Below are 23,596 nucleotides of genomic sequence, written 5' to 3'. Positions count from 1 at the left end.
GGAGTTAGGTTGTCGTGTAATGTTGTCCTTGTCCTTGGAGTTTCATCATCGCGTCCCCACGAACGGCCGCTTGAGCCACCGACGTGTGGCGCTCGCGGACTCGAGTCTTAGCGCGAACTAGTTCTAGCCCGGAATATATGCATGTGAATCACAAAAAGATATACTCAGACGAACACTGTCACGACGGTCTCTGGATGTCATATGCCAGACACACAAACTGACTGGACTCTATCTGCTACACCGCGGTGATACAGCTGGCTCTATATTTCTCTTTGGGCGAAGCTGCTTCGGAACTCCGGGATATCCTTTCAAACGGGCGAGATTTGATTACCCATGGCAGATGAAGACATGTGGCGACCGCCCGTGAATCGGCTGATGCGGACTTTGGATCGATCATTCTTCCAACGGAAAATTGATCTCAAGGCTGCGAGAGTTTTCGACAACAAAAACATTTCCAGAATCCGAACCGCTTTGGAACGGAGCAAAGATGCTCTTTCGAGAGATCGACTTGGCAGTGTACACCCCGATCCGGACGCTGAACTCGCCGCAGGTGGAAGAAGATGTATACTCTTGAGGCCCGAAGTCAAGTCAGAAGTGGCGACCACGGTCGATGACGGGAAGAACGAAAGCAGATCAGATGCATCGACAGCCCCATGGCCGCATTCAACCACCGTGACAGAACTCGTCGACCAAGAGCTCATCGCGGTAGTACCGTACCGACTACAACTCGATTACGACTACTGGACCTATCACGACATAATATCTGCCATACTACCTGAAGATGAACAGGGTGAGATTCCCTCCGGATTTTCGCAGGTCGGCCACGTTGCACATCTCAACATTCGAGACGAATACCTGAAATACAAGCATCTCATCGCAGAGATTCTCATGGACAAGAATCCTGGCGTCAAGACAGTCATCAACAAGATTGACGATGTAGGCGAGGAGAGCGAATTCAGAACATTCAAGTACGAAGTGCTGGCGGGTCCTGATGATCTCAATGTCATGATATCCGAAGAGAGCTGCACATTCAAGTTCGACTACAGTAAGGTGTACTGGAACAGCAGACTTAACACTGAGCATCGTCGACTAGTTGGTATTTTCCGGGAAGGCGAAGCTGTATGCGACCTCATGGCCGGAATTGGACCCTTCGCCGTGCCGGCTGGCAAAAAGAAGATCTTCGTCTGGGCGAACGACTTGAATCCCGACAGCTACATTAGCCTCCAGGATGCCATCAAGCGGAACAAAGTCCATGACTACGTGCAGCCTTTCAACGAAGACGGTCGGACGTTTGTCCACTCTGCGGTCGCAGCACTGGCCAAAGAGGACCGGTCAGTAGGGATCACGAAAAAAGTCTCCCGAAAAGACATGACTGCGAAACCCGAAGTCGTGCAAACGATCAAACAACCCCGAACCTTTGACCACTTTGTCATGAATCTTCCCGCATCCGCAATCACATTCCTTCCCAGCTTCATCGGCATGTACTCTCCTTCTGTGCGGGAGACGCTCGGCGATGAGATTAAGATGCCGCTCATTCACGTGTACTGCTTTAGCACAAAGAGTGACGACAACGCAGAAGAGGGCGTCAAGATCTGCGAGGAGATCTCGAGACAGTTGCAGCATGAAGTAAAGCCGGGGAAGATCGCGGACGGCGGTGTGGAGATTTACGATGTGAGGGACGTGGCGCCGAAGAAGAGGATGTTTTGTGCGAGCTTCAGGTTGCCGGAGGAGGTTGCCTATCGGACTTTGTCAGAGTGACGATGCGGCCAGAACTTTCACGGTTGCACGGCATGCACGTACACTTGAGGTGATGTGACTCGCCCACGATGATGAGACAATGGCCCCGTGAGCAGTCGAGAACTTGTTTCCGATATTTCCAACAAGCACAATCCGGGTATCAATTTACGCTGAACGCTACAAAATGCCATCCGAGACAAAGCTCCAGGATGGCAGTATCAAATAAGGATCTACCTCTCTGGGTCTTCACGCATCTTCTTCAACTGTCTTGTGCGTGCCAAACACGTCCGTAGCCCAGTGCTTCACCTGATCCACCTTCTCATTAACCCAATCCAGCCACGAACTGCTGTCCTTCTTTGGCTTCTCTATTTCCGGTCTGGGTACCGGTATCTCAGGAGCCGGCTCGGCGATGTGACTCTCAGACGCCACATGAGCAGGTGCCTCCACTGAACCGGAACCGCCCGACCCATTGGTCTCAGCGGGTGGAAGCAGCTCCAGTCCTGGCAGATCCGGTGGCAAGATCTGAGCGTTGTCCTTGTGATCATCCGGATCGTGAGGGAACTCCACAACATCGGCCTCGCTATGCTGCCCAATAGCCTCGAAAGGCAAGCGAATCGTGCCATTGTTCGGCCTCGTCCGTATGCCAAGCGAGTCGCAAACGATCCCGTAGACCTCGGTATTCTGAAACGGCGCAACGAGATTCCCGGCCGAGTTGGAAAACGCAGGACCGCGGGCAATGAATATGGCGCGCATCAAGGGATGCTCGTTGTCGTACCCATGCAGACCTCGAGGGTGGTAGACCTCGTTGTTGGCAGTCGCAGCCTGAACGTCAAATTCGTCTTTGCTGACGATCGCCCATCCTGCTCGCGGAACAATCCAGACGGGAGCAATGCGGTCATTATGCGCGAAGTGGTAGCGCTCAGGCATATTTTTGTCGCGGAGGTAGACATCAAATGCGTCCTGATACTGTTCAAGCTGTGACTTTTGCACAAGTCCATTGTACAGCTCGTAAAGATATTCGTCCGAGGTGTTGAATGGTCGCAAGCCGTACAGTGGCCAGCCGTCAGTATACTCGATCAGGGCTCGATCAACGAGGTCTTCCAGCTGAACCATGCGACTGTTGGACGTCGTCGCCATGCCATGATCCGAAACGATGATGATGTTCACCACCTCCGTCAGGTTTCTCGAATCAAGTCCGCTGAGCAGCTTGTGCACCATGCCATCAACCTCTGCGATTGTGCTTCGGATGTAGGTCGAATTCGGTCCGTATTGGTGTCCATCGGCATCTACGTTTGGGACATACGCTGCAATGAGCTGTGGACGAGGCGTCTCCTCGGATGCGTTTGAATCGTTCGGGCCGGGAATGTCCAGCAGACCCAATATGCGGTCCACTTTTTTATCGAGCAACTCCTTGCCATTGAATTTGTCAACATATGTCGGAGGAAGCTTGCCAATAGGCGCTTCGCTTCCAGGCCACATGTGGATGGCGGAACGCACGCCCTGAAGCTCCGCAGCCTCCCATAGCGGTTCGGCGTTCCACCACTCTTCCTGCATGCTTCGGGCAGGATCGGTATAGTAGAATGACTTCTCCAGACTCGGATCCCGGAACGTATTGGCAACGATTCCGTGTGACTCGGGATGCAGTCCAGTGACTAGTGTGAAGTGATTGGGAAAGGTCAAGCTCGGAAAAGAAGGCATCATGTATTTTGGCGATATGCCCTGGAGGATCAACTGGGACAACGCAGGTGTAATGCCACGATGCACAAAGTCCGCCCGAAACCCGTCCAGACTGATCAAGATCGTGGTCGGCGCAAAGTCATGGGTGCCGTTGGAAAGTGTCGGCGCTGTGTAAGTCGACGCTGGTGACTCGGCGATTCGATGTGTAGGCCGTCGATACGCAAAGTATCCGCCGATTATCAACGCAACGACCGCGTTCAGCACCAGCAAGACCGCAGCATACTTGCCGCAACACGAACACTTGCTCGTTCTAGACTGCGCTCACTGATCAGCCAACGCTTTGTCGCAAGATTCTCGCTCTTCCACTCACCTTCCGCTTCCCGCCCATAGATTTGCTCCCCATATCCACTTCACTGGAGCTCGCGCTGCTCGTCACATCACTCGTGGGGCCTCCCTCCTCGACATTGTAAATCAATCGATCTTCCTCTCCCTGCCTTTCACGTCTTCGCCTTTTCTTTCCCCTCCGGCGCACTCTCTTGAGATTCCTAACATCATCGGTCGGCGCATCCGCGCGCTGAAACAGCCTCCCGAAAAAGCCCGTGGCAGCTCTCGACTTCTCAGATAACAGCTGCTCGACTTCTTCTTCTGCTGTGAGCGTTTCATGATCTCGTTGTCGTACATCGGTGGACGTTCGTCCCTGACCCGCAGAGGACGATGAGGAGTCGGAGTCAAAGTGGGCGTCGCAAGTGCCAGGTGGCGCGCCCGCGCGCTCTTTTTCGTCAAGCGAGGACATTCTGCTCGTAATCTTCCAGTCGCCCGGAGTGATAGGTGAAGTTGTCAGGCACAGCAGTGCTCCTGCGCGCGAGCACAAAGATGAACAGGATTCGGGAGGCTCATCAAGGTTAACATTGCGGCCTGAGGCACGACTAAGCACGGCGTAAAGGGACAAAGGCAGAAAACCGCCACGGCACATATGTGTTTGTCGACGTATGATAGGCGGTAGTCCCTTGTAGGAGCTGAAGGGTCACATGCAGCGATGAGAAACACCGGCTCATCTGTGCTGGATCGTCGTTGCATTTGTAGATTTCATTCCAGGCCTGCTTCGCCAGCCAACTCTGATAGAGATACCTACACGTAACACTCCATAAATTAGACGTCCTGCCCATCGTCCAGCTCTCCCGCAGCATCTAGTATAATGCACATTATTTGAAATACGTCGTGAAGCAAAATCCCACTCCTCCAGCTCGTGAGAACGGTCAGCTTCTTTCCGGGTGCCATCCCTTTCGCTTTTCACATCCGCCTCCCATAGTCGTAGGGTAGCCACCCTTGATAACAGCCCATCTTCATACCGCCGATAGTAATAACATTGCGAGGTGTCTCGCGGAAAACAATCGCAAAAACACAAACTCCAGAAGGATGATCAAAGCTCGATGGATCAGTGCCATTCCCGCACGTTGGTATAATGCTGATTCTCCAGACGCCATTCAGCTCGGACCGCATCGGAGCAAAAGCAAATCCGGTCGGACAAGGGACAATTAAAGAGGAAGAAGCGCTGTCGGCGGAGAGGTCTCTGTAGCGTAAGGACGCTCGTTCTGTGTATCGTAGGTGCCGGGCATTCGTGCTGAATCGATGGCCGACGATGAGCGTTAAGATCCGGTCGAGACATCGTGGAAGTTGCTATCGCCCGGCACTATAGTTGTACTCCACTCCTTGCATCGGGGCGCCTGGAGCGCCGCCGAACGATCCACTTTGACTAGCGCCTGATGCCGTATTCAGCGGGGGCAGCGAGATGTTTGGATTTCCGTTTGTCTGAAGTTGTCCTTGTTGTTGGCTGAGCTGTTGGCTGAGGCGGCCATACATGTGAGTCGCATTTGGGTCCAGACGGCGTAGGTGCTGATACATTACTTGCACCTCGGTCTTGAGCTCTTCATTCTCCTTGTGTGCTTCGCGCGAGTACTCCGTCTCTCGTTGGAGGCGTTGAATCTCGGCGTGAAGATTGCGCTCCTGGTGTTGCGTGGTTCGGATGTACTCGATGGCTAAGGAGTCATCAGCAAAGGTGATCTGTTGTAAGCTCGCGAGGCTGCAACAAACCTTTCGTTAAGATCTCCCACTTGCTCGCCTTTGTACCGCCGCTGGATGGTACCGCTTTGTTGAGGTCCTCGAACAGATCCTTCATCTCGCTGCGGCGCTTCCTCTCGGCTAGCTTATGGCTCACACGAAGTTCCGGCGTGCGGCTGTAATTGCCCACGCCCTGTGGCGTCATATCGTCGCTCTGCAGACCCTGAATTGATCTGTGTTGCATGCTGTGATGGTGCGTTGTATTTGGATCTGCACATTGATTAGCCTCATTCCCTCTGGATCGGAAGAGAGCTGCCATACCATCCTCCTGAAAGCGCCGCTGGCCGTGAGGCATCTGCGAGTCGACGGAGAAGATACTGCTGCGAACAGAAGACGCCGCGTAGCTGTTCTGTCTGGACACGTTGTGATCCACGCTCGACTCCCCACTATCAGAGCCACGCCTCTCCTCTGGGATTGCTTCATCTGGGAAAGCCCAAGCGTAACCTTGTGTGGGCTTGGAAGCAGTAGGATCTGGGACTCCGGGACCACGATTGACTGGCATAATCGGAGGCGCTATGCGAGGTGCTGGATTGCCGCGAAGGCTCGAACGAGCGCTGTGCGGCGACATTGGATTGCCATTTGGTCGACGCAGGCTGGCCGCAAGTGAGACTTGCGAGGTGTTTGCACTCTCGTATGGTGAGTGAGGACCGGGTCCATTGATGTATAGGCTGTTGAAGCCTTGGTGCATTCGGCTGTCGACACTGCTCCGGCGGGACTCCTGATAACTGTCGCGGTTCAGTTCGCGGCCGAGGCTGTCTCGGTTGTAGCTATCTCTGCTGTTGTAGCTGTTGTAGCTCTCTCGATTGGCATTGTTGTCAGCAAATCCTTGGTTGATTGATGGAAGCTGAGAAGTCGCAGAGGCCGGAATCCTCGCAGATGATGGTGTGTTCGGGATCGAGCTTCGAGAAGGTGACTCGTCCGGGTGATTGAGGAGCGTGTGAACCTGGAGGCCACTGTTCGCCGAGTTGTCTGCGAGTTGTCAGCACAAGCACTGCATGGCGCCGAGCACGATGATGCACAAAGCGGCATAAGCAAAGAACAGAGGAAGGGTGACAAGCGCTGAAGGCATGCTTGAGCAGAGCCGGGGCGACGCTCAACACGCGGCAGTACATGCGAAGCAAAACGCTCCGAGACAGTGGCTCCATGAGACTTACGCTTATTTTGTGGTTGCGGCCATGTGCCAGAATCACGGGTGGTGTCGGACGTTGATTGCTGATCGGGCGAGATGGGAGCGGATGGTCGCAGGCCATTGGTGAGGGTCGTGATGGAGGGAAGTCCTTGGTGCTGCTGAGCAGCAGTAGCCGGAGACGCCATGGTGAGACTGAATTAGAAGCGCGCTTTCTGTGAATATGAACAGGGCCAGCCGTGGAAAAGTGCACCGAAGTGACGAAGTGAAGTGAGCACAGCACTGGAGGAAATGCAGCGCAAAGACGAGTCCCGGGCTGTCAAGTCGCGCAAGGTTACGTACGGGAGAGCGAGATCTGAGAATGCTGGTTCAGCGCAGTGCGGGGTGAGATTGCGTTAGCCTCAGGCGGAGGACAACATACAGCAGGTGCGGTGGTAGTAAGGGAGTGTGAGTCTTTGCCCGGATCGAGAGAGGTTGCAGAGAGAGCAGAGTGCCGCGATGAGCACAAGAGGTCCGTGGCTTCGAGTGCCTCGCCGAAACGGGATGCAGACGCAGTAGTGAGCCGGGCGGCGCGACACGGCGGCGTGTGAGGGTGAACCTGGGCGGTGGAACCCGAGCGGCGTGGGCGGACAATAATATCCGTAGGGCCGGCGATGTGGTGCGATTCACCAGGCGCCTTTCTTTTCGCAGTGAGGGATTCCAATATCGCCGCGCAGTGGAGTGATGGTGACGATGGAAGTCGAGATTACGTCGTCGGAAGTCTGCCCACGTGCGATTGCGGAGCGGAGCGTCAAGCCGGCAGATCGCGGCCTCGCAGGTGGATTGGGCTCGAATGTAGTGAGTGACTGGAAGAAGAGGCTGACGTGGTCGGGGGCCCAGCACACGCGAAGTGCAGTGCAATGGAGGAGGTTCTCTGCGTCGAGCAGTAGTGGTGGTGTGAGAGAGTGGAGGAGGTCTGGTGAATGTGATGAACGGAGGACTCGGAAAGGGACCACACAAATTCGATCGGCGGGATCCTGGCTCGCTCGCGTTGCGCGGGGCGCCTGGGGTGGTTGATGCTTCGCCTGGGCCCAGTCCGCTCTCCCTTGCGACTCGTGTGAGTTGTCCCGGAGGAGAGTCGTCGCGAGAGATTTGGTGATCGACAAAGGTGGAGGGCAGAGAATTGGGAAGAGTAGACGAAAGGCGGAGGGTTCAAGGTATGACAGATGGAGATCGAAGACACCTAAGACCTCCTTCCACACTACACCGAATCACGTGGAGACAACGAGCGTAATGGCCGGGTCTACCCAACTTTAGAAGGGGCCGTGAACTCGGTTCACCACAGCCTATAGGCAAGGTAGGCAAGGACGTTAATGGACGTTTCGTGCCAAAATTGTGGCTGCGGCTGCCAACGGCTGGAGGAACATCTTGATTCTTGTGCCTGAAGATCATTCAAATCACCAGCATCCCGGCACCTTATTATCAGCACCCCTTCCTTCCGCTGCATCCTGCTCGTTGCTCTCATTCATCGTGTGATGATCAATCACTACCTTACGGCCTCATCAATAATATATCCCGTACACGACGCTCGTCCATCATCATGCGTGGATGCAACCAGTGCTTCCGCCTCCCGACCGTCGATTTGAGTTTCGTTCGAGGCATGATCGTTCCGGAAGAGACCAAAGCTTTGCCTGTGGGGCGCGAACCCGAAATGTTCAATGCGTCTATACTCCATAAGACTGCCTTTTTATCGCCGTGCGTGGGAGATGATGATCCATCTGTCACCAACTCGTGGCTCACCATACGAGATATGCTGTCATTCTTCTCGCGCCGTTCGGAGAACCTGCGACGTCCTACCCTGCTGACCTCGCTCCTCCTGCACGCCCAACTCCGCATCATCAAACCTCGGGCGTGTCTCTCGTCGGAGAATTTGGACAAGTCTGGCCGTCGTCATTGGGTTCTGGCCTTCAGATCGTGGAAAGCGTACTGTCACGGTAGCACTCGGATTCTCCGCATCCGAAGAATTTCCAGGCACCGCCATCGCCGTCTTGCGGTTGAAGCCGCACGCCGCATAGGTCAGACTTTATCGATCTCGTGCGCATCTCCACCACGGCGCCCGACTTGCTCGCTTTCGCACATCCGATCCACCGCGTCCAGCAGTGGAGGTACAGATCACCATCACGGCTGTCGTGCGCGCTGCCTGCATGACTACCTCGAGGTGGAGCCCGTGCGACATTCTGATACATACCAAGCACGCAATGCCACTGAGCCAATTCATCAAAGCCAATTTTGACCTCAAACTACGGAACAAATTTCTGCACGTGCCCTTGGACGACTATCACATGCACCGCACCGCCATCACACACCGTGGTTTGCGTGTGCGATGGGCGTGGTCTGGTCCGGCGCCTCCCGTGTGAGTTGCATCGACGTGGGTCTCGCTTCCTTCGGCTCGGCAGCTGCACCGTGGATCTCAACTGGCGATTTGCATGACCGCATCGTCGTATCCCGATAGAACTAACACTCTTGAAACAAGCGATCGATGTTCGGAGTAAATGCGACATGAGACGGATGGCACCTGCCAATCCCATGAAGATGCAGGCACGCAAGGCTCGCTGCATGATGAACGGTTCAAAGAAAACGCCACTTTGTCCGTGACTCTCGGGCACCAATTTTGACCAGCATTCGCTGCGTGGTACCACATGGCAAATTACGGAAACGCGAGCAAATCCTTAGAATACTCTTATTACTTCTGCTCTCGTGAAACCGATTGCGTTTCCGACTTCTTGGCCTTGCTGTTCTTCCTCGGAAGACGCCAACTTGTCTCCCACCCGTAGAGCGCTCCGGAACCAAATACCATGGTGGAACCAAGAATCATCTTGGAATTGAGATGATGCCCGAAAAGCAGCGTGCTCAGTATGAATGACACCAATTTGCGAATGTTCAACACAATCGTCACCGTGACCGCGGACGACTTTGCCGACAGCAAGTTGACCCCAGAAATGCAAGCTAGCTGTGTCACGGCGTTGATGAAGAGGAACAGTGTGCCTTGTGGCATGGATTCGGCGAAGGCGCACAGCGGCTCGAGCTGCTTGTGATCTGTCAATGCTGCGACAATGCCTCCACGTTGCCGGTTGTTCAGCAAGTACTGGCGGACCTCGAGTGGGGGCGTCTTGGACAGCGTCCGGTACTGCTTGCGTAGCGTCGCCGCAAAAGGCAGGTAGAATGGCAGGCTGAAGAGATGCGAATAGAACAAGTTCTCGGTCCAGCTAGCGTTGAATTCGGAGTACGTGTCTTCGGTGTACGCGCCCATGTACGCGGAGAAGACTTGGGCGAGCAAAAGTATGGCGAGGCCGGTCGTGAAGTCGGAGGTCGAAGCGGAGCTCTCCACAGACATTGACTTTCCCTGAGACATGTCAGTGACATTGTGATGCCGGGTACAACGCCAACAGTCAAGGCGTGAAACCTACCTTGCTTTCCGAGTCGGCCCAAGCACTGACGAGTACGCCCACAGTCAGAAGTACAACGCTCAAAATCTGCAACGGACTGTAGCGCTTGCCACGGATGAACCCCGCCAGCATAGTCGTGACGCTACCGAAACTGCGGAGGATGATATGCACCGGTATGCTGATGTTATACGCAAACGCCCAGTTGTTCAGCATGTTGATGGCGAAGAACATGAACGCTATGAAGGCCCATCTCGACGCAGGGACCTTTGTGCGGCGAAGAGTGTAGGGTGCTCCGGGTTCGAATTGGGTCGGGTACGAGCTGAGGGCCGTGAAGACGAACTGCAGAAAGGTGATGATCAAGCCTGTACTGACGTGAGCTGGTTGGACGCCTTGGCTTCGATCTCTGCGGACTGCTACAGTACTGACCACTACTCGATTCGAGCCTGATTGATGAGTGGCCCGTCAGCGAATGTTGAAGTTTTGATGACACCACGACTCACTTGAGGATCCCTTCGAGTGCGAAAACATTCGTGCAGCATCCACCGAATATCAGCGCCGTGGTGGTCAACGGCCCCAGCATTTTGTTCCCGTGGTGCCGATGAGTGTAGACTTGTGTTGGTGGCTTCTCCCTTCTTGTTCTGGAAAAGTACATCTTCGGGAGAAGGAAGTACCATGACTTTTACACACACTCGATTTCTGGCACGCCGACTCAAGCACACGCTTCCAATTCAACCAGAGTCCGCTTCTTTACCAACCGAACTGCTGTCTCCGAATTTAGACGGCGAGGCCACAAAAAGTGCGGTCAACGGCGCAACGAGCTACCTCAACGACGACACGCAGGACTGACCAACGTTGACGAAGCGTTGACCGATCAGGCGCTGAAGGCAAGCCCTAACGATGCGACCCAAACCTCATCTGTACAATTGGGCATATTCACATCTGGTCCAAAAGTCGCCGATCGGCCTGTCACGGACTGCGTACACATCGTTCGCGACGGACATCCTCCACACGGTCGACCGCATCCGCGATGCACCTTTGCGTGACCTGACCGATTCGAGGGTTCCATTGTTCGGCGCAAGAAGGTGGCTTCACGTATCCATGAATTAGTACTGACATTGACAAAGGATCGCCTGGTGCCTTGACTCATTGCGATGAGATCACTCGCATACCGACTTGCCATGAGAGCGTGCAGGCCACGATCGATCTGTCCGTGGATCTCAGCCTTGATACCCATGCACCATCTGGGATCGCGTGAACGGACGACCCGTGTCATCTACGTGTGAAAAAAGTGGCGATGTCTGACGAAGCTCCGCTTTCCGCACATCTCCGCCAGGACAAACTGGCTTTTCCTCCTCTGCGCTCCCGAAAGGATGGAACCTAAGCGCTGGAGTATATCACAGGTGGCACAGGCCGTGACGAAAGTTTCCAAGTCCATCAGTCGCTGATGGGAAGAAGAAATTCTCTTCCCCGGAGCCATCACAGTCGAGGCTCTACAAGACCACCAGACTTCGATTCGGAAAGGCCGAATCCACCGATGCGGATGAACCGCTAGAATGGTTGCCCATTCTCAAACTCCTCGGGACACTCACACCATCGTCGTACAAGCATTCCTCGTTGCCTGGCCGCAAAGCCATCTCAAAAAGGCGGTACCTGAACGTCGATGCAATCGTATATCAGCCGCGGGGCTGTGAAGATTCTGTCGTTCCATGCGATTGGTTGTACCGAGAAATCACTTTTGTCGCCGCCTCATCGCGCAGCCACTGGTGGTCACGTTGTTCATTGGTCATACTGTCTGCAAGAGCACACACACGGCGAAAATGTGGAGCTTCGCCATTTCCGTATTACACGGTCCCCGTGGCGTCGCACGAGAACGAATGGTTTGGCAATGCCTCACGCTTCGGTGGCACAGTGGGGTTGTCGGCCGAGACTCGTAGTCGTCGCTATAGTGCATCATTGCCCCATGAGATATTCGTTCGGTACCACGGACCATTGTCTCCTTTGGAGGACAAACAATGAAGCATGATGAGGGCTGAACAGCAAGGTGTGCAGAAGTAGAAGAGGCGGGTATGCTACTGCAATGTTCTATGCTGGAACAGGGAAGTAGATGCTTCTCCATGCTGCTCTGGTTTCATTCTTACTCGCATCTTACATGCCTGAATGCTACTTATAAGTTCGCTCTTCCTCAACACCCGAGACGCTCGTACGCGAGCAAGGACTAAAACAGCATCAGCAACAGCCACGCCCATTTCGCTACGACATATTTCTCACAACTTCGCCTCATCCGTGGGCTTTTCACCAATGACGTTCAAGAATGCAGTGTGCACATGCTCCGTCAAGTCCGCCGCCTGCAAACTTCGGCCCTTCTCCTTGAACGCCAATCTCGAACACTCTCGAGTGATGGCAGAACCTCCATACGCGACGTATGTCAGCAGCTCATCCGGCTGCAGATCGCCCTCGTGGTCCCAGATCTTCTCAAGATATGCCTTGCGATACGCCAACAATGTCGCGAGAGACCCCGTCAGTGTATCTCCCTGACCGCCGGATCTTTTGAGACCTCCTTCGCCGTCCGAGATCAAAGTCTGCTGCCCGTTTGAGATGTAGTCGACTTTTCCCTTCTGGATGATTGTCACACCTCCGAACGCCTGTGCCAATTTTTCGCACAGCTTCGTTGGGTCTTCCTTGGTGGTGTCGATGTTCTTGCTCTTCGCAAGGCGCCCAAACTCCACCACGTTTGGCGTGAGGATACATTCCTTGTACCCTTGCACCAAGTCCGGCCTTGTCTGCGCCAGATACAGACCATCGGCGTCCAGCACAAACGAGACGTTCTTCTTCTTCGCTTCGGTGATGACTCTGGCGCAGGTTTCCTGCATCGCAGGATCACGTCCTAGACCGGGTCCGATGACGATTACGTGGAGGCGGTCGAGCATGCCGATGACTTGCTCGGACACACTGTCGATGGTCTCCGTCTCCCCGAGGTTTTTCTGTTGGCGCATGTAGGGGTGGACCATCAGGTTGGGAGAGTAGGTCTTGATCACATGGCCAGCATTGTACTCGCAAATCACATGGGACTTGTCAATGTCAGCATGGTATTCTCTGGACGTTGCGGCCATATCATAGCTCGTACCATGTCGCAGCCGAGCTTCGCCGATGCCATTGCGGAGAAATATGGAGCTCCCGTGTAGTCTTCACTGCCACCGATGACGGCGACTCTTCCCAGTTGACCTTGGACGTCGGGTTAGCACTGGCATCGTTTGGTTCACAATAGTCCGTGTGAGTACCTTTGTGGAACTTCTCAAGCATGGGAGGCACCATCTTGTAGACCTTGCCCAAGATCTCCGAACGGGATAGTGTGGCCGCCATGTTGTCGATTGCTGTCGATTGCTCAGATTTGTGTTGAGAAGGTGTTTTCTGTTGTTGTCTACATGCTGACCCTTCTCCTTCGGTGGAGGTTGTACAAACGGCTCCACAGAAACAGCAAGCCGTGCATCAGCGCGTGTAATGGGAAGTTTGATAGTGACCACCAGTGACGTGTGCGGGGTCTGCTTCCGATTCGCATGTGAGAGTGAACTCTAAATTTGTTGGCGTGAGTGATTGACGCACACATGGTCGAATCTTGCCCTGCTTGCCAGCTACAATACAACAAAGCTTTGTTGAACCAAGACTCGATCACCCTTTCTCTCAGACGACTTGGACGACCACAGCCAACATGAACAACCACGACGCTCAACCCTCGCCCGCACAGGCATACGAGACCGCCGGGAACCCCACTGACAAGAGCGCAAGCGAGCAGTCCATGGCTCAGCTCAACTCCAAAACCGATGCCGACAATGCAGTGTAAGCTTCGATGATCGCATTGGTAGGCCACGGCTCGGGCTAACTGGCCGCCAGAGCCCACCGCGAAGCGAACGAGCCCCATCTGTCGGACGATCAAGCGACGAAAACATCCAGAGCGCGTGGCATCCACGGTGCACCACCAGGAGAAGAAGTCCACGGCTATACACAAGAGCAACTTGATACCCAAGAGTTGACAGCCGCGCAAATGGGAGCACCGGGCGAGGACAAGGTTATCGACGCCGTCAACCGGAAGCCTGGCGCGACTGGCGGTGAGCAGGGGTTGGAGACGGATCTGGATAAGAAGAAGCAGGAGCAATCCGCGGCCAGGGAGAAGGTCCAGAAGGAAGAGCAGCACGAGGTCGATGTTGCGGGAGTGTTAGGACAGAGGGGCGGTCCGGCTAATCCAGTGGACAAGGGCGGCTACCCCAATGGTGGAAGCTAGAGGTCATCATGCTGGATTTTGTGGGCGTAGGAGAGGAACAAGCATGAGCACAATCATGGCGTTGGACGAAGTTGGTCCCGGAGCAATAGCACGAGGCAACAGATATCGACAGAACCACCAGAGATTGGAGTCTGAAATGCTAGAAGAGCGGAACGCATTTCTGAGATGCTCCCAGTGGTACACAAAGACTGGGTCTGTATAAAGCATCAGCGCTCAACAGAACAATGCCATCAAGCAAGATCATATCAAGATGGTCACTATCTACTTGGTGTGTCCGTACCCGGTCAACTTCCGTCGTGGTGCACATCACTCATCAAAAGTGGCCGATAAACCTGGAAAGATGTATGGAGTGTTCACTCATCATGTTCCCGAATATACGGCAATGTATTCTAATGATTGCTGCAGATTTTTGGCTGTGGCCTCGGCAGCGATCTGAGTGGCTATCCTTTCAAAGCTCAAAGTCTCCGAGAGACGAAGCATCGTACGAAAGATGTAGGATTGTAGCTTTAAAGTCTCCGAAGAGCGTATATATTAATTACAAACTGAAAGTCGCAACTCAATTGCAAAAACACACAAATCAGGTTTCTGCTCTGTACCTCACTCACCCCACGCAAGTCATCTTTGAAAGCCACGAAATCAATCACAATGGTCAACATATCAGACAGTATGTCCCTCCGGCTTCGACCACAACACAACATAGCTAATCTCACTCCAGCCACGGGGACTGACTGGGAGACTATGGCAAAGATGTATAAGAAGCTCACCGTGGGCGTCTCGTCCAAGCCTATCACAGCCATGCTCAATATGGCGAACGCCTATCTGCCCTTCTCCGAGGCCTCCGGAATTCACGACAATGGCTGCGGACCAGGCAATGTCATCGAGAGAATCGTCTCAGACTATGGCGGTGTCATACCGTCTACTGCATCGCTGAGTGCATCTGATTTCGCGCCAGCCATGGTCGAGAAGGCTCGAGGGCTCAAGACAGAGGCCCTCGAGAAGGATCCTTCGTCACCGTGGGGCAGGGTCGATGTGAAGGTGGGCGATGCCATGAATCTGCAAGGTGTAAAGGACGGATCGCTATCGCATGTTACTGCCGGATGGGTCTACTTCGTGAGTAGTACCCACGCAAGATAATAAGGGTGACGTGCACTGATTGTTGAATAGTTGACTCCAGATCCGATGAAGTGTCTCAAAGAAAGCAAGCGAGTGCTCAAAGACGGCGGCGTTCTATCATGCTCATCGTGGCAGTCAAGCCAATGGATGGACACCATGAAGATCCCTGCCAAAGTACGACCTGATCTACAGCATCCATCCGTACCAACGGAGTGGGCCTCTGCGCCAGCGCTCAAGGCCGAGCTGGAGAAGGCTGGATTCCGAGACGTCCAGGCGCAGGAGGTTGAGGTGACAATGGAGTTCGACACATATGATGCACTACTCGAATTATGTTTCGAAGTGATGCCTCATATGGCTGCCGTGATGAAGGGCATCTCGGAGGAGGAGAGGACGAAAGTGCTGAGTCTGGCGAGAGAGATGGTGGAGTCGTACTCGCCAACCGAGCCCGGTAAACTGACGGGCATTGCTCTGGTCGCCGGCGGTCGGAAGTGAATTCGTAGGCGCCACGAAAGGACAAGGGTGGACCCAGAAATGTAGGATCTTTATTTTGAGGCTGCGGCGCCATGCTTCTTTCCATATGTGAATACTTTGCCCTCCAGATCTGGGCCGATGAACAGCCAAGCAATGGCAGTGATCCACGAAAAGATAGTATCAACGAACCAGTTGTTTCGAGGACTGCCTCCCAAAGCGCTGGCTCGCATGGCATGGCCGAGAAGCTGAGTCGTGATCAAGTAGCCTCCCCTCTCGAGTCCCAGCACGGCAGCCGTAGCGACTTCATCTTCAGTTTGCGCCGGGTCGTCCTTTTCCAGTATCTTGGTGACCTCGTGCTTGCTGATCTCTTCATTTTGATGGCCAGGAGACGTGATTGTACCGGGACATACACAATGGATCTTAATATCGGCCGGTGGTCCGTTGATGGGATCTTTACGTCGAGCTCCGTTGTAGAGGTTCACCTCTGATCGTAATGTGTCTGCTAGTGAACGCATTGCAGACTTTGGAGGGGCATACGGTGCGTAGCCAGCCACACCCACAAAGCAGACGGTGCTGGATGTCATGATAAAGTGTCTCGGCTTGGGACTCCTCGCTGTTGATCGCTCGTTGGCCGGCTCGAGCCAGGATCTTAGTGTCGACTGAGCGAGATACGCAGCGGCGAAGTAGTTGACGTCCATTTGTGATCGCAGCACGGACACCGGAGTATCCAAGAAGAGTCGAGGTTCGCTCATTCCAGCATTTGCCCATACAACATCAGGGGGGTTCCCGTGGTTCCAGGCAGTGACCTCCTTGATGATGCGAGTGTTCTCATCTGGGTCTGTCACGTCGGCGCTTATCGCGAGGAACCGCTGAGCTTGTGGGTTCTTCGCGGCAGCCTGTCCGAGTAATGTCAGAGCTGGATGGTGGCCTCGAGCATCTTGCAGTTGCTCACCGAGATGTACTTCAATGCCTCATCGAGCTTCTTCTGAGTTCTTGCAACGATCACAATATTGGCACCTTTCGAAGCCAAAAGTTTCCCGAGGCCTCGTCCCATACCCTGGGAGCCTCCTGTGATCACCACCGTCTTTGCGTTCTCGATTAGTGTATGTTACATGCCGGACCAGGCAATGGAATCAACTCACCCGTCCATCAACATCGAAGTGCTTCGCGCTTGAGAAGACACCCATGATGTCCAATGCCAGGACAAGGACGAGGGTACAGACTCCGATTATCACGGGAGTGTAGAGAGAATCCATCCACAAGCTCATTCACTCCTCTCCCAAGTAGTATGGAGATTATGGAAAGGACAGGGGAGTGTCCATTCGGAGGCGTACCATGTCCGCTTTGATCATGTAAGCCACATACTCCTGGACATGATCAATTCGCATGTGATACTGCAGCCAGTGTCCATCGCCAGGTCCCACCAGAACATTAATTTTCCGTCTCATCAACGCCGACATGGTGCTCTACTTCAAGAGCAACGTCGTTGATCCTCCGGCGTTCATATACGTGGGCAAAGATAAGGTCGAAAGTCGGTTTCCCCCTCTACCGCTCCCACAACACCCCCAACTAACCAGGCTAGAGATGAGGACCTGATCGCACACGGCTGGCCAGAAGACGTCTGGTTCCACGTCGACAACCTCTCGTCCGCCCACATCTACCTTCGCCTTCCGGAGAATCAGACCTGGGACAATATCTCGGAAGCACTCCTCACAGACTGCGCCCAGCTCACCAAAGCCAATTCGATCGAAGGCAACAAGAAGGACAACATCACCGTCATATACACGCCATGGAGCAATTTGAAGAAGACGGGTGCCATGGCGACGGGTCAGGTGGGGTTCTTTGATCAGAAAAAGGTGAAGAGGGTGTATGTGGTTAGTAGGGAGAATGCCATTGTGAATCGGTTGAACAAGACGAAGGAGGAGAAGTATCCAGATCTGAGGGAAGAGAAGGCTGAGAGAGAAAAAGAGCTGAGGAAGGTCGAGAGGATCGCTATGCAGGAGAAGGTGAGTCGATCTGTCTGTGTTGGACGAGATCTTCGTGATGGAATTGGTTGCTGACAACGATGCAGAAGAAGCAAGATGCCCAATTAGCGGAGGAGCGGCAAAGGCTGAAGTGGCAGAAAGATCACATGTATGATGAGCTGCACACGGAAGAGAATCTGGCACAGACAAGCAACGAGGATCGAGATGAAGACTTTCTGGACGACTTCATGTGAACGGGGCAACGGGGCTCTCCATGAGACTTATACAAATCGATATTGTGGGTGCCAGCCCATACTACTAAAGGGGTCGTCCTGCTAAGCTAGTTGTACTTGAAACAACGTTTCCTGTTCAATGACCTGTACCTCCTATGAAGCCGTTGCGAGAAATCAATGATACACTGAACATTTACCGCTACATGTACTATCAGCACGGTGTCCTGCCAAGTTACCTGTACGCCTTCACGGGATGATGCTAGCTCAACTGCAAGCTGTCCTGTACGTCCTGTACGCGTATCTATCCGCTCATTGAGGCAGCATGCCACACTGGCTGTTCGCCTTAACTTGGCGTCCTGCCAAATTGCGTGCACCAGCTAATAAGGGGGCACTGGAAAGTTATCGGTGCGCTCTACTATTACCGCGATCTACTGTATATGCAGAGTTTACAGTAGTCGACCCGTATCCCGCGCTGAAACTTGGGCACCGACTGTGCTCAGATGTAACCCCTCTCCACGAAGCTCTGGATCATGCCCTCTGGCGTGGCCTCATATTCCCTCAACACGACATCATCCCCATCCTTGAAAGTGTTCGCCTGCACGAACACCTTTCGCGGTTTCGCCTGTCTTAGCACCTCCGGACGCAGCTTCTCCGCATACCACTCATTGACCGTCGTGATACCCTCGTATAGCTCAGTGCCGGCTTTGACATCCGCAGTAGCTTTGTAGATCTGGAGCTTCTGCAGGAAAGCATTCACGGCTTTTCTACCGTGAGATTCGATCTTGGTGCGGTCGAGTCGGATGACAAGGTCCGAGAGATCGTCCTTTGAATAATCAAGCTTGCAGAACTCGGGGCCTGCAGACAGGAACACATTGAGGATCGCGAACTGTGAAGGTCATGTTAGCCTGATTCGGCACACGAAGCATGTATACATACCCGAGCTTTCATATGCGCTTGGCCATGTTTCCGGCTGTTGGGGTCCCAGAACTGTAATGCCGCGATCCCAGCACGCGCCATTTGGAGGTAGCAGACGTAGAGCACGTCGCCGGCCACGCCATGGAGGTCCTCCTTGCCGTTTCCGAAGCCGAAGATCTCCAGAATACCATAGTCGGGGCACAGACTCATGGCGACGCACTCTGCTCGACACTCTTCCATCGACGGGCCTAATCCTCCAAAGACGGTTCCCCACGTCTCGCCAGGCTTGTACCTAAGTGAAAGTATTAGTTGCAGTTCCTCATAGGACACCGGACAGTTACCATGAGCTAATCGGCTTGCCGTCGAGGGGGCTCTTCGGCGGGCTCTTGACGTCGAAGTTGTAGACACCAGGCTCGGTCTCCTGCAAGAGCATGCCGCATCCATGGCCGAGCAGCTCATGCAGACCGACTTGGACCTCAAATGCCTCATTCTTGTATTTGTCGTAGACCGCCTGGTCTTCCGTGCTGATGAATGGGGTGGGCTCCTTCGGAGCAGCAGCCGATAGCACGTTACCCAGTGACACGTTCTTGAAGCCGTCGTTTTGTCTCACAGCGTCATGGTTGGGAATGTTAATTCCCGCCTGCGTGAGTTGGCAGAGTCAGTCATGTCCACCTGGGAAGCAATAGTGACCAATAGCAGATATATATATATTTGCTATTGTCAAGGGCCACTCACCGGAATGCCGCTACCAGCGAAGCTCAGCACCTCCAACGAAGTAAAGTCTGGCGACAAGAACTTGTCCTTCTCGAAATTCGCATCCCAGGGTAACTTTGGGATCTGGCTGGGGGCTGATTCTACCAATCTGGAGAAGGCCTTCGTCCGTTCCTTGTTGACCATCGCTGCGAAGCCCTCCCATTCACCTTTTTGTCCATGAGGATCTCTGTCTTCGGCAAAGGTCAGCAAGGTTTCCAGGCTCAGATCTGCAGACAAACCTCAAGAGACGGACTCTAGCTGAGCTGCAGGCCGCCTGCTCTTCAGACTTACACGTTTCAATGAAGCCGATATTGCACTCGACCATGGGACCCTTGTCTTTGATCCAGTGCCTCTGTGATTCGACGTGGGCGAGCATGCTACCATCATGGAAGGACTTGAGGTAGTCGGCGTGCATCGAGGCTTCGACGGGGTTGAGGGCATGCTTCTTCGCTTCGTCGATATTCGTCGAAATGGTGGTCATCTCCTTGGCATGGTCGCCATAGACGAGACGGAGCTTTTTACCCTTGACGGGGTCCTCCAGTGTCCATTCTGATTCTTTGAGGTCCCGAATTGCCGGACTCGTGACTGCAGAGGCAATGAGAAGTTCAAAGTCCCCGGAGGAGGTTTTGCGGAGACGTGTGTTTTCTGGGAGTAGGCCCTTGTCTTTCAGGAAGTCGGAAACATATGTGATCTCCGCAGTGGTGATGCCAGGGGAATCCGGGTAGTATGTGCTTACAGCACCGTCCTCTGGATATCCCAAGTGCAATTTGGCGATGGAACTGGTATCGTAGACGGCATCTTGGATTGAGCCCCACATCTTCTCAGCTTCGGGCGACACTTTGGCAAGCGCGGCGACACTGGCAGACGGGACTCGCGGTATGAACTTCGAGTCACCAAATGACTTGTAGTTGCCTGTGTTTCCGAGGAACTGGGCAGCATAGTTTAGAAAATGTTGCAGGTCTTCATCGGAGATTCCAGCTTGGGATTGAAGCTTCTTCCAGTCGCCATTGGAAGCAGAGTGCAACGCAAGGATAAAGTCGTAGATCTCTTCGGACTCTGGAGAAACTTGGCGGAGGTTGACTCTCGTGCCTGCAAACGCTGCTCGGGAGATGTAGTGAGCATAGAGCCGCTCCTGTTGATTGAGAGCCTCAAAGTGGGGGCGAATTGCGAGAGGAGCACAGGTCGGAGGGTCGTCCGCCAGGTATTGCTTCAGTGTCGTCTCGTCCATGGTATTTTCGAGCATGTTGGCAGAATGAGAGAAGGCAGCGATTTCGAGAGTGCTGCACCAACACGATGTTGTCGGAGGTCGCGTGCGTAGTGACAGAGGGGTCGTTGCTGCAGGGATGAATCGAGACGGCTTACTAAAGCGGCTTGCTGCGGCGGAGTGAAACAGACGATGGGAGCGAAGTAAGAGAAGTCCTGATATCATTTCATACAGAGAAGGAGGATTATCACACGCAGAGCATCGTGGTCCTACGATGTTTTCGAAGCCTGTTTCTTCGCAAGGGTATCCCTTCGTCCACCCAACGGATCCACCATTGGCTTGATCAAATTACTCCTTTCGCTTTTCGTCTGCACGTCGCACTAGCGGATGGAGCCATCTTGCCATCGTTCTCAAAGACGACTCATCAACGGCCCAACCTCGATACCCAATCTTGGATGCTCTTGAAAACGACACCTCAACAATGACCATCTTTTTCCAACAGAGCATCGGTGGATGCGCCCGGACCCATCATTGTGCAGGACTCGACCACCATGTTGGAGTTGGCTGCTTCGTGGGAGGATGCGCTGCTGTCGGAGCCGTCGGAGGTCTCGGATACTTCGTTGACGCTGTCGAGAGAGGACCTGGATGACTTGGTGGTGGTGGTGCTGCTGCTGCCGTTGCCGTTGCTCTTGCCGCTGCCTGATGAGGTTGTGGAGTCGGCGCCAGAAAGAGAGTTCGCATTGCTTCGGAGGCTGCGTCGGGAGACGGGGAGTTGCGGTGTGGTGGAGGTGGAGGTGGAGGCGGAGGACTTGTCGATTGCTGCAAGATCGTATTAGAAGGGAGGAAAGGGTGAGTGGGAGCTCAGTCATTGATGAGGCTGACTGAGAGCTGTCATAGTCCAGAGAGACCTTGCCCGAACAATCTGCAACTCACACTCATACTTCTGCTGCTTACCTTTCTTGGTTGTCTTGGCCTTCTTTGGCTTCTCTTCCTCATCATCCTCGTCCTCATCCTTCTTCTCCTCGGCGGCCTTGGCTGTGATGTGTCGTTAACACATCTGCACTGGAACAGTGGCATGGTACACGTACCATTCCTCTTCCTGGTGGCGCCGGCCTTCTTCGCGCCCACGCTTCGTCCATCTATACGCACGGTCAGTATCTTCCTGCAAGGCAAGCCACACTGGACCTTACTCGGGACAGGATCGAGCTCTATCTCGACAATCGGCACAGCACCTGATGCCGCTATGGCCGCCATATCTACGTTCCATTGGGTGATGGAGGAATCCTCCACACCCGCAAGCTCTACTTCGACACCGGAAAGGTGCCATCCCAGTGTGTGGGAAACAAGGTCGTTCATCTCGTTCGACCAGAGACGAGTCGTCGAAACGGGAAATTGGGTGGGACGCATTGTGTGCGTATGATGGCGTTTCAATTGTTTGTGTATATAGCTATCGTACCTAACTCACTCTCACCTCAGTGGTTCAGGTGTCAAAGCCTTTCGCTGCGTGGTGCCTTCCTCAGAGAGCCATATCGCAAATTACCCTGACCGCGGACCCACATCCCGACGCCGGAATTCTCTCGACAAGAAGCAGGCACGCTGGCTGCAGCACGAAGGTCCGACGGCTCTTCACAGCAAGTGCTTTATGGCGATCTTGCTGGCGCTTGTAGTGAGAGGGAGGACTCCAGGGCGCTGAGCAAGTTGGCGGGTTGAGATCAAAACTGTGAAAGGACCAGCTTTTGTCGCAGGATTCTCTTGTGTTTCATGGCTCAAGCGGGCGCCCGGTAAGACACGAGGTTAGTCCATGTGGACTCAAAGATCTTTAGCTGCAGCAAGCTGTGCCAGGACTCAGGGCCGACGGTGCTCTGGAGAGGTTGGCAATGTTGGATGCTGAAGCTTCGAGTCCCCAAATGACTTGTGGACAACCTGCTGCGGTCGATAGACTCGGATGCCTGTGCGTCATGCCATTTCCATCAAGGAAGATGTTTGTCTGCTGGCTGCTGGAATCGAGTCTTCGATAGGGTTGTGTCTGTTGCCAGTCATTTGCAATGTGTTCAGTATAGATGCGATGCGGAATCCAGGGTGAGGTTTTGGACACCGCTTCTGGTCCATCTTTTCCAGACCACATTGCTGAAATGATTGAAGTGACTCTGTGAAGCCATGAAAGTCGGGGATGTACCAGTGACAAGGCGGACGGTCGGGAAGCAGCAAAAGTAGCTATGTCATCTAATGAGCTCAGGTGATTGCACAACGTCGAGAACATGGAAACTCTGTCCGCCTGCTGTTCGTGGTACGATGAGCCGCAAGAGCAACGAGAGACAAAAGCGCCCGCTCAGCCCGCCACACGTCCTTAGGCAAGTGGGCGCTGCTGCAGTCTACATGGAATTCGTGACTGCTGCCGGAGCGAGTGTTGCTTCCCAAATTTGTCCAATGTGACGTGGTGCAGTCGTGATGCCTGAGGCCAAGAATCTGGGAAGGGCAGCAGGGGTGATCAGGAACCCCACACCCGAGCTTGCAAGGAAAGCGATGAGTGTAACTTATGTGGCATAACGGAGACCTGTCTCAAAGACATTTGGATGTCACGCGG

At 53.9% G+C, this 23,596-nt stretch overlaps 11 protein-coding genes across 11 annotated transcripts; 4 read left to right on the top strand and 7 right to left on the bottom strand.

The window, feature by feature from the left end:
* Window positions 1-333: 333 nt before the first annotated feature.
* On the top strand, window positions 334-1,758 carry MYCGRDRAFT_35337 (uncharacterized protein; the record flags this gene model as incomplete). The annotated part of the gene is made up of 2 exons (XM_003857130.1): window positions 334-587; window positions 630-1,758. The coding sequence occupies 2 exons, from the start codon at window positions 334-336 to the stop codon at window positions 1,756-1,758; spliced, it is 1,383 nt and encodes a 460-aa protein (XP_003857178.1).
* Window positions 1,759-1,983: 225 nt separating this feature from the next.
* MYCGRDRAFT_66711 (uncharacterized protein) lies at window positions 1,984-4,210 on the bottom strand (the record flags this gene model as incomplete). The annotated part of the gene is made up of 2 exons (XM_003856441.1): window positions 1,984-3,696; window positions 3,785-4,210. 2 exons carry the CDS (start codon window positions 4,205-4,207, stop codon window positions 1,984-1,986), a joined length of 2,136 nt encoding a protein of 711 aa, XP_003856489.1.
* An 881-nt stretch (window positions 4,211-5,091) lies between these two features.
* MYCGRDRAFT_89727 (uncharacterized protein) lies at window positions 5,092-6,846 on the bottom strand (the record flags this gene model as incomplete). Its single annotated transcript, XM_003856440.1, has 4 exons — window positions 5,092-5,450; window positions 5,506-5,742; window positions 5,794-6,501; window positions 6,687-6,846. The coding sequence occupies 4 exons, from the start codon at window positions 6,844-6,846 to the stop codon at window positions 5,092-5,094; spliced, it is 1,464 nt and encodes a 487-aa protein (XP_003856488.1).
* A 2,534-nt stretch (window positions 6,847-9,380) lies between these two features.
* Window positions 9,381-10,663, bottom strand: MYCGRDRAFT_98665 (uncharacterized protein; the record flags this gene model as incomplete). The annotated part of the gene is made up of 5 exons (XM_003856439.1): window positions 9,381-9,722; window positions 9,792-10,040; window positions 10,105-10,445; window positions 10,510-10,526; window positions 10,584-10,663. 5 exons carry the CDS (start codon window positions 10,661-10,663, stop codon window positions 9,381-9,383), a joined length of 1,029 nt encoding a protein of 342 aa, XP_003856487.1.
* A 1,684-nt stretch (window positions 10,664-12,347) lies between these two features.
* MYCGRDRAFT_98664 (uncharacterized protein) lies at window positions 12,348-13,443 on the bottom strand (the record flags this gene model as incomplete). The annotated part of the gene is made up of 3 exons (XM_003856438.1): window positions 12,348-13,151; window positions 13,208-13,305; window positions 13,362-13,443. 3 exons carry the CDS (start codon window positions 13,441-13,443, stop codon window positions 12,348-12,350), a joined length of 984 nt encoding a protein of 327 aa, XP_003856486.1.
* Window positions 13,444-13,764: 321 nt separating this feature from the next.
* MYCGRDRAFT_102682 (uncharacterized protein) lies at window positions 13,765-14,436 on the top strand (the record flags this gene model as incomplete). Its single annotated transcript, XM_003857131.1, has 2 exons — window positions 13,765-13,917; window positions 13,972-14,436. 2 exons carry the CDS (start codon window positions 13,790-13,792, stop codon window positions 14,357-14,359), a joined length of 516 nt encoding a protein of 171 aa, XP_003857179.1.
* A 646-nt stretch (window positions 14,437-15,082) lies between these two features.
* Window positions 15,083-15,760, top strand: MYCGRDRAFT_27122 (uncharacterized protein; the record flags this gene model as incomplete). The annotated part of the gene is made up of 2 exons (XM_003857132.1): window positions 15,083-15,469; window positions 15,524-15,760. Coding segments are annotated over 2 exons (624 nt in total), but the record flags the coding sequence as incomplete, so codon positions are not given.
* A 254-nt stretch (window positions 15,761-16,014) lies between these two features.
* Window positions 16,015-17,030, bottom strand: MYCGRDRAFT_35040 (uncharacterized protein; the record flags this gene model as incomplete). Its single annotated transcript, XM_003856437.1, has 2 exons — window positions 16,015-16,839; window positions 16,896-17,030. Coding segments are annotated over 2 exons (960 nt in total), but the record flags the coding sequence as incomplete, so codon positions are not given.
* A 371-nt stretch (window positions 17,031-17,401) lies between these two features.
* On the top strand, window positions 17,402-18,161 carry MYCGRDRAFT_98662 (uncharacterized protein; the record flags this gene model as incomplete). The annotated part of the gene is made up of 3 exons (XM_003857133.1): window positions 17,402-17,474; window positions 17,528-17,949; window positions 18,015-18,161. The coding sequence occupies 3 exons, from the start codon at window positions 17,402-17,404 to the stop codon at window positions 18,159-18,161; spliced, it is 642 nt and encodes a 213-aa protein (XP_003857181.1).
* A 475-nt stretch (window positions 18,162-18,636) lies between these two features.
* Window positions 18,637-21,090, bottom strand: MYCGRDRAFT_66700 (uncharacterized protein; the record flags this gene model as incomplete). The annotated part of the gene is made up of 5 exons (XM_003856436.1): window positions 18,637-19,026; window positions 19,077-19,347; window positions 19,397-19,695; window positions 19,791-19,999; window positions 20,100-21,090. The coding sequence occupies 5 exons, from the start codon at window positions 21,049-21,051 to the stop codon at window positions 18,637-18,639; spliced, it is 2,121 nt and encodes a 706-aa protein (XP_003856484.1).
* Window positions 21,091-21,487: 397 nt separating this feature from the next.
* On the bottom strand, window positions 21,488-22,419 carry MYCGRDRAFT_89720 (uncharacterized protein; the record flags this gene model as incomplete). Its single annotated transcript, XM_003856435.1, has 4 exons — window positions 21,488-21,831; window positions 21,967-22,047; window positions 22,101-22,151; window positions 22,203-22,419. The coding sequence occupies 4 exons, from the start codon at window positions 22,417-22,419 to the stop codon at window positions 21,488-21,490; spliced, it is 693 nt and encodes a 230-aa protein (XP_003856483.1).
* Between the last annotated feature and the right edge of the window lie 1,177 nt (window positions 22,420-23,596).

This window comes from Zymoseptoria tritici, chromosome 1 (genome assembly GCF_000219625.1).
Source record: "Zymoseptoria tritici IPO323 chromosome 1, whole genome shotgun sequence".
NCBI classification, from domain to species: domain Eukaryota; kingdom Fungi; phylum Ascomycota; class Dothideomycetes; order Mycosphaerellales; family Mycosphaerellaceae; genus Zymoseptoria; species Zymoseptoria tritici.
This window is presented reverse-complemented; position numbering and strand designations above follow the sequence as displayed.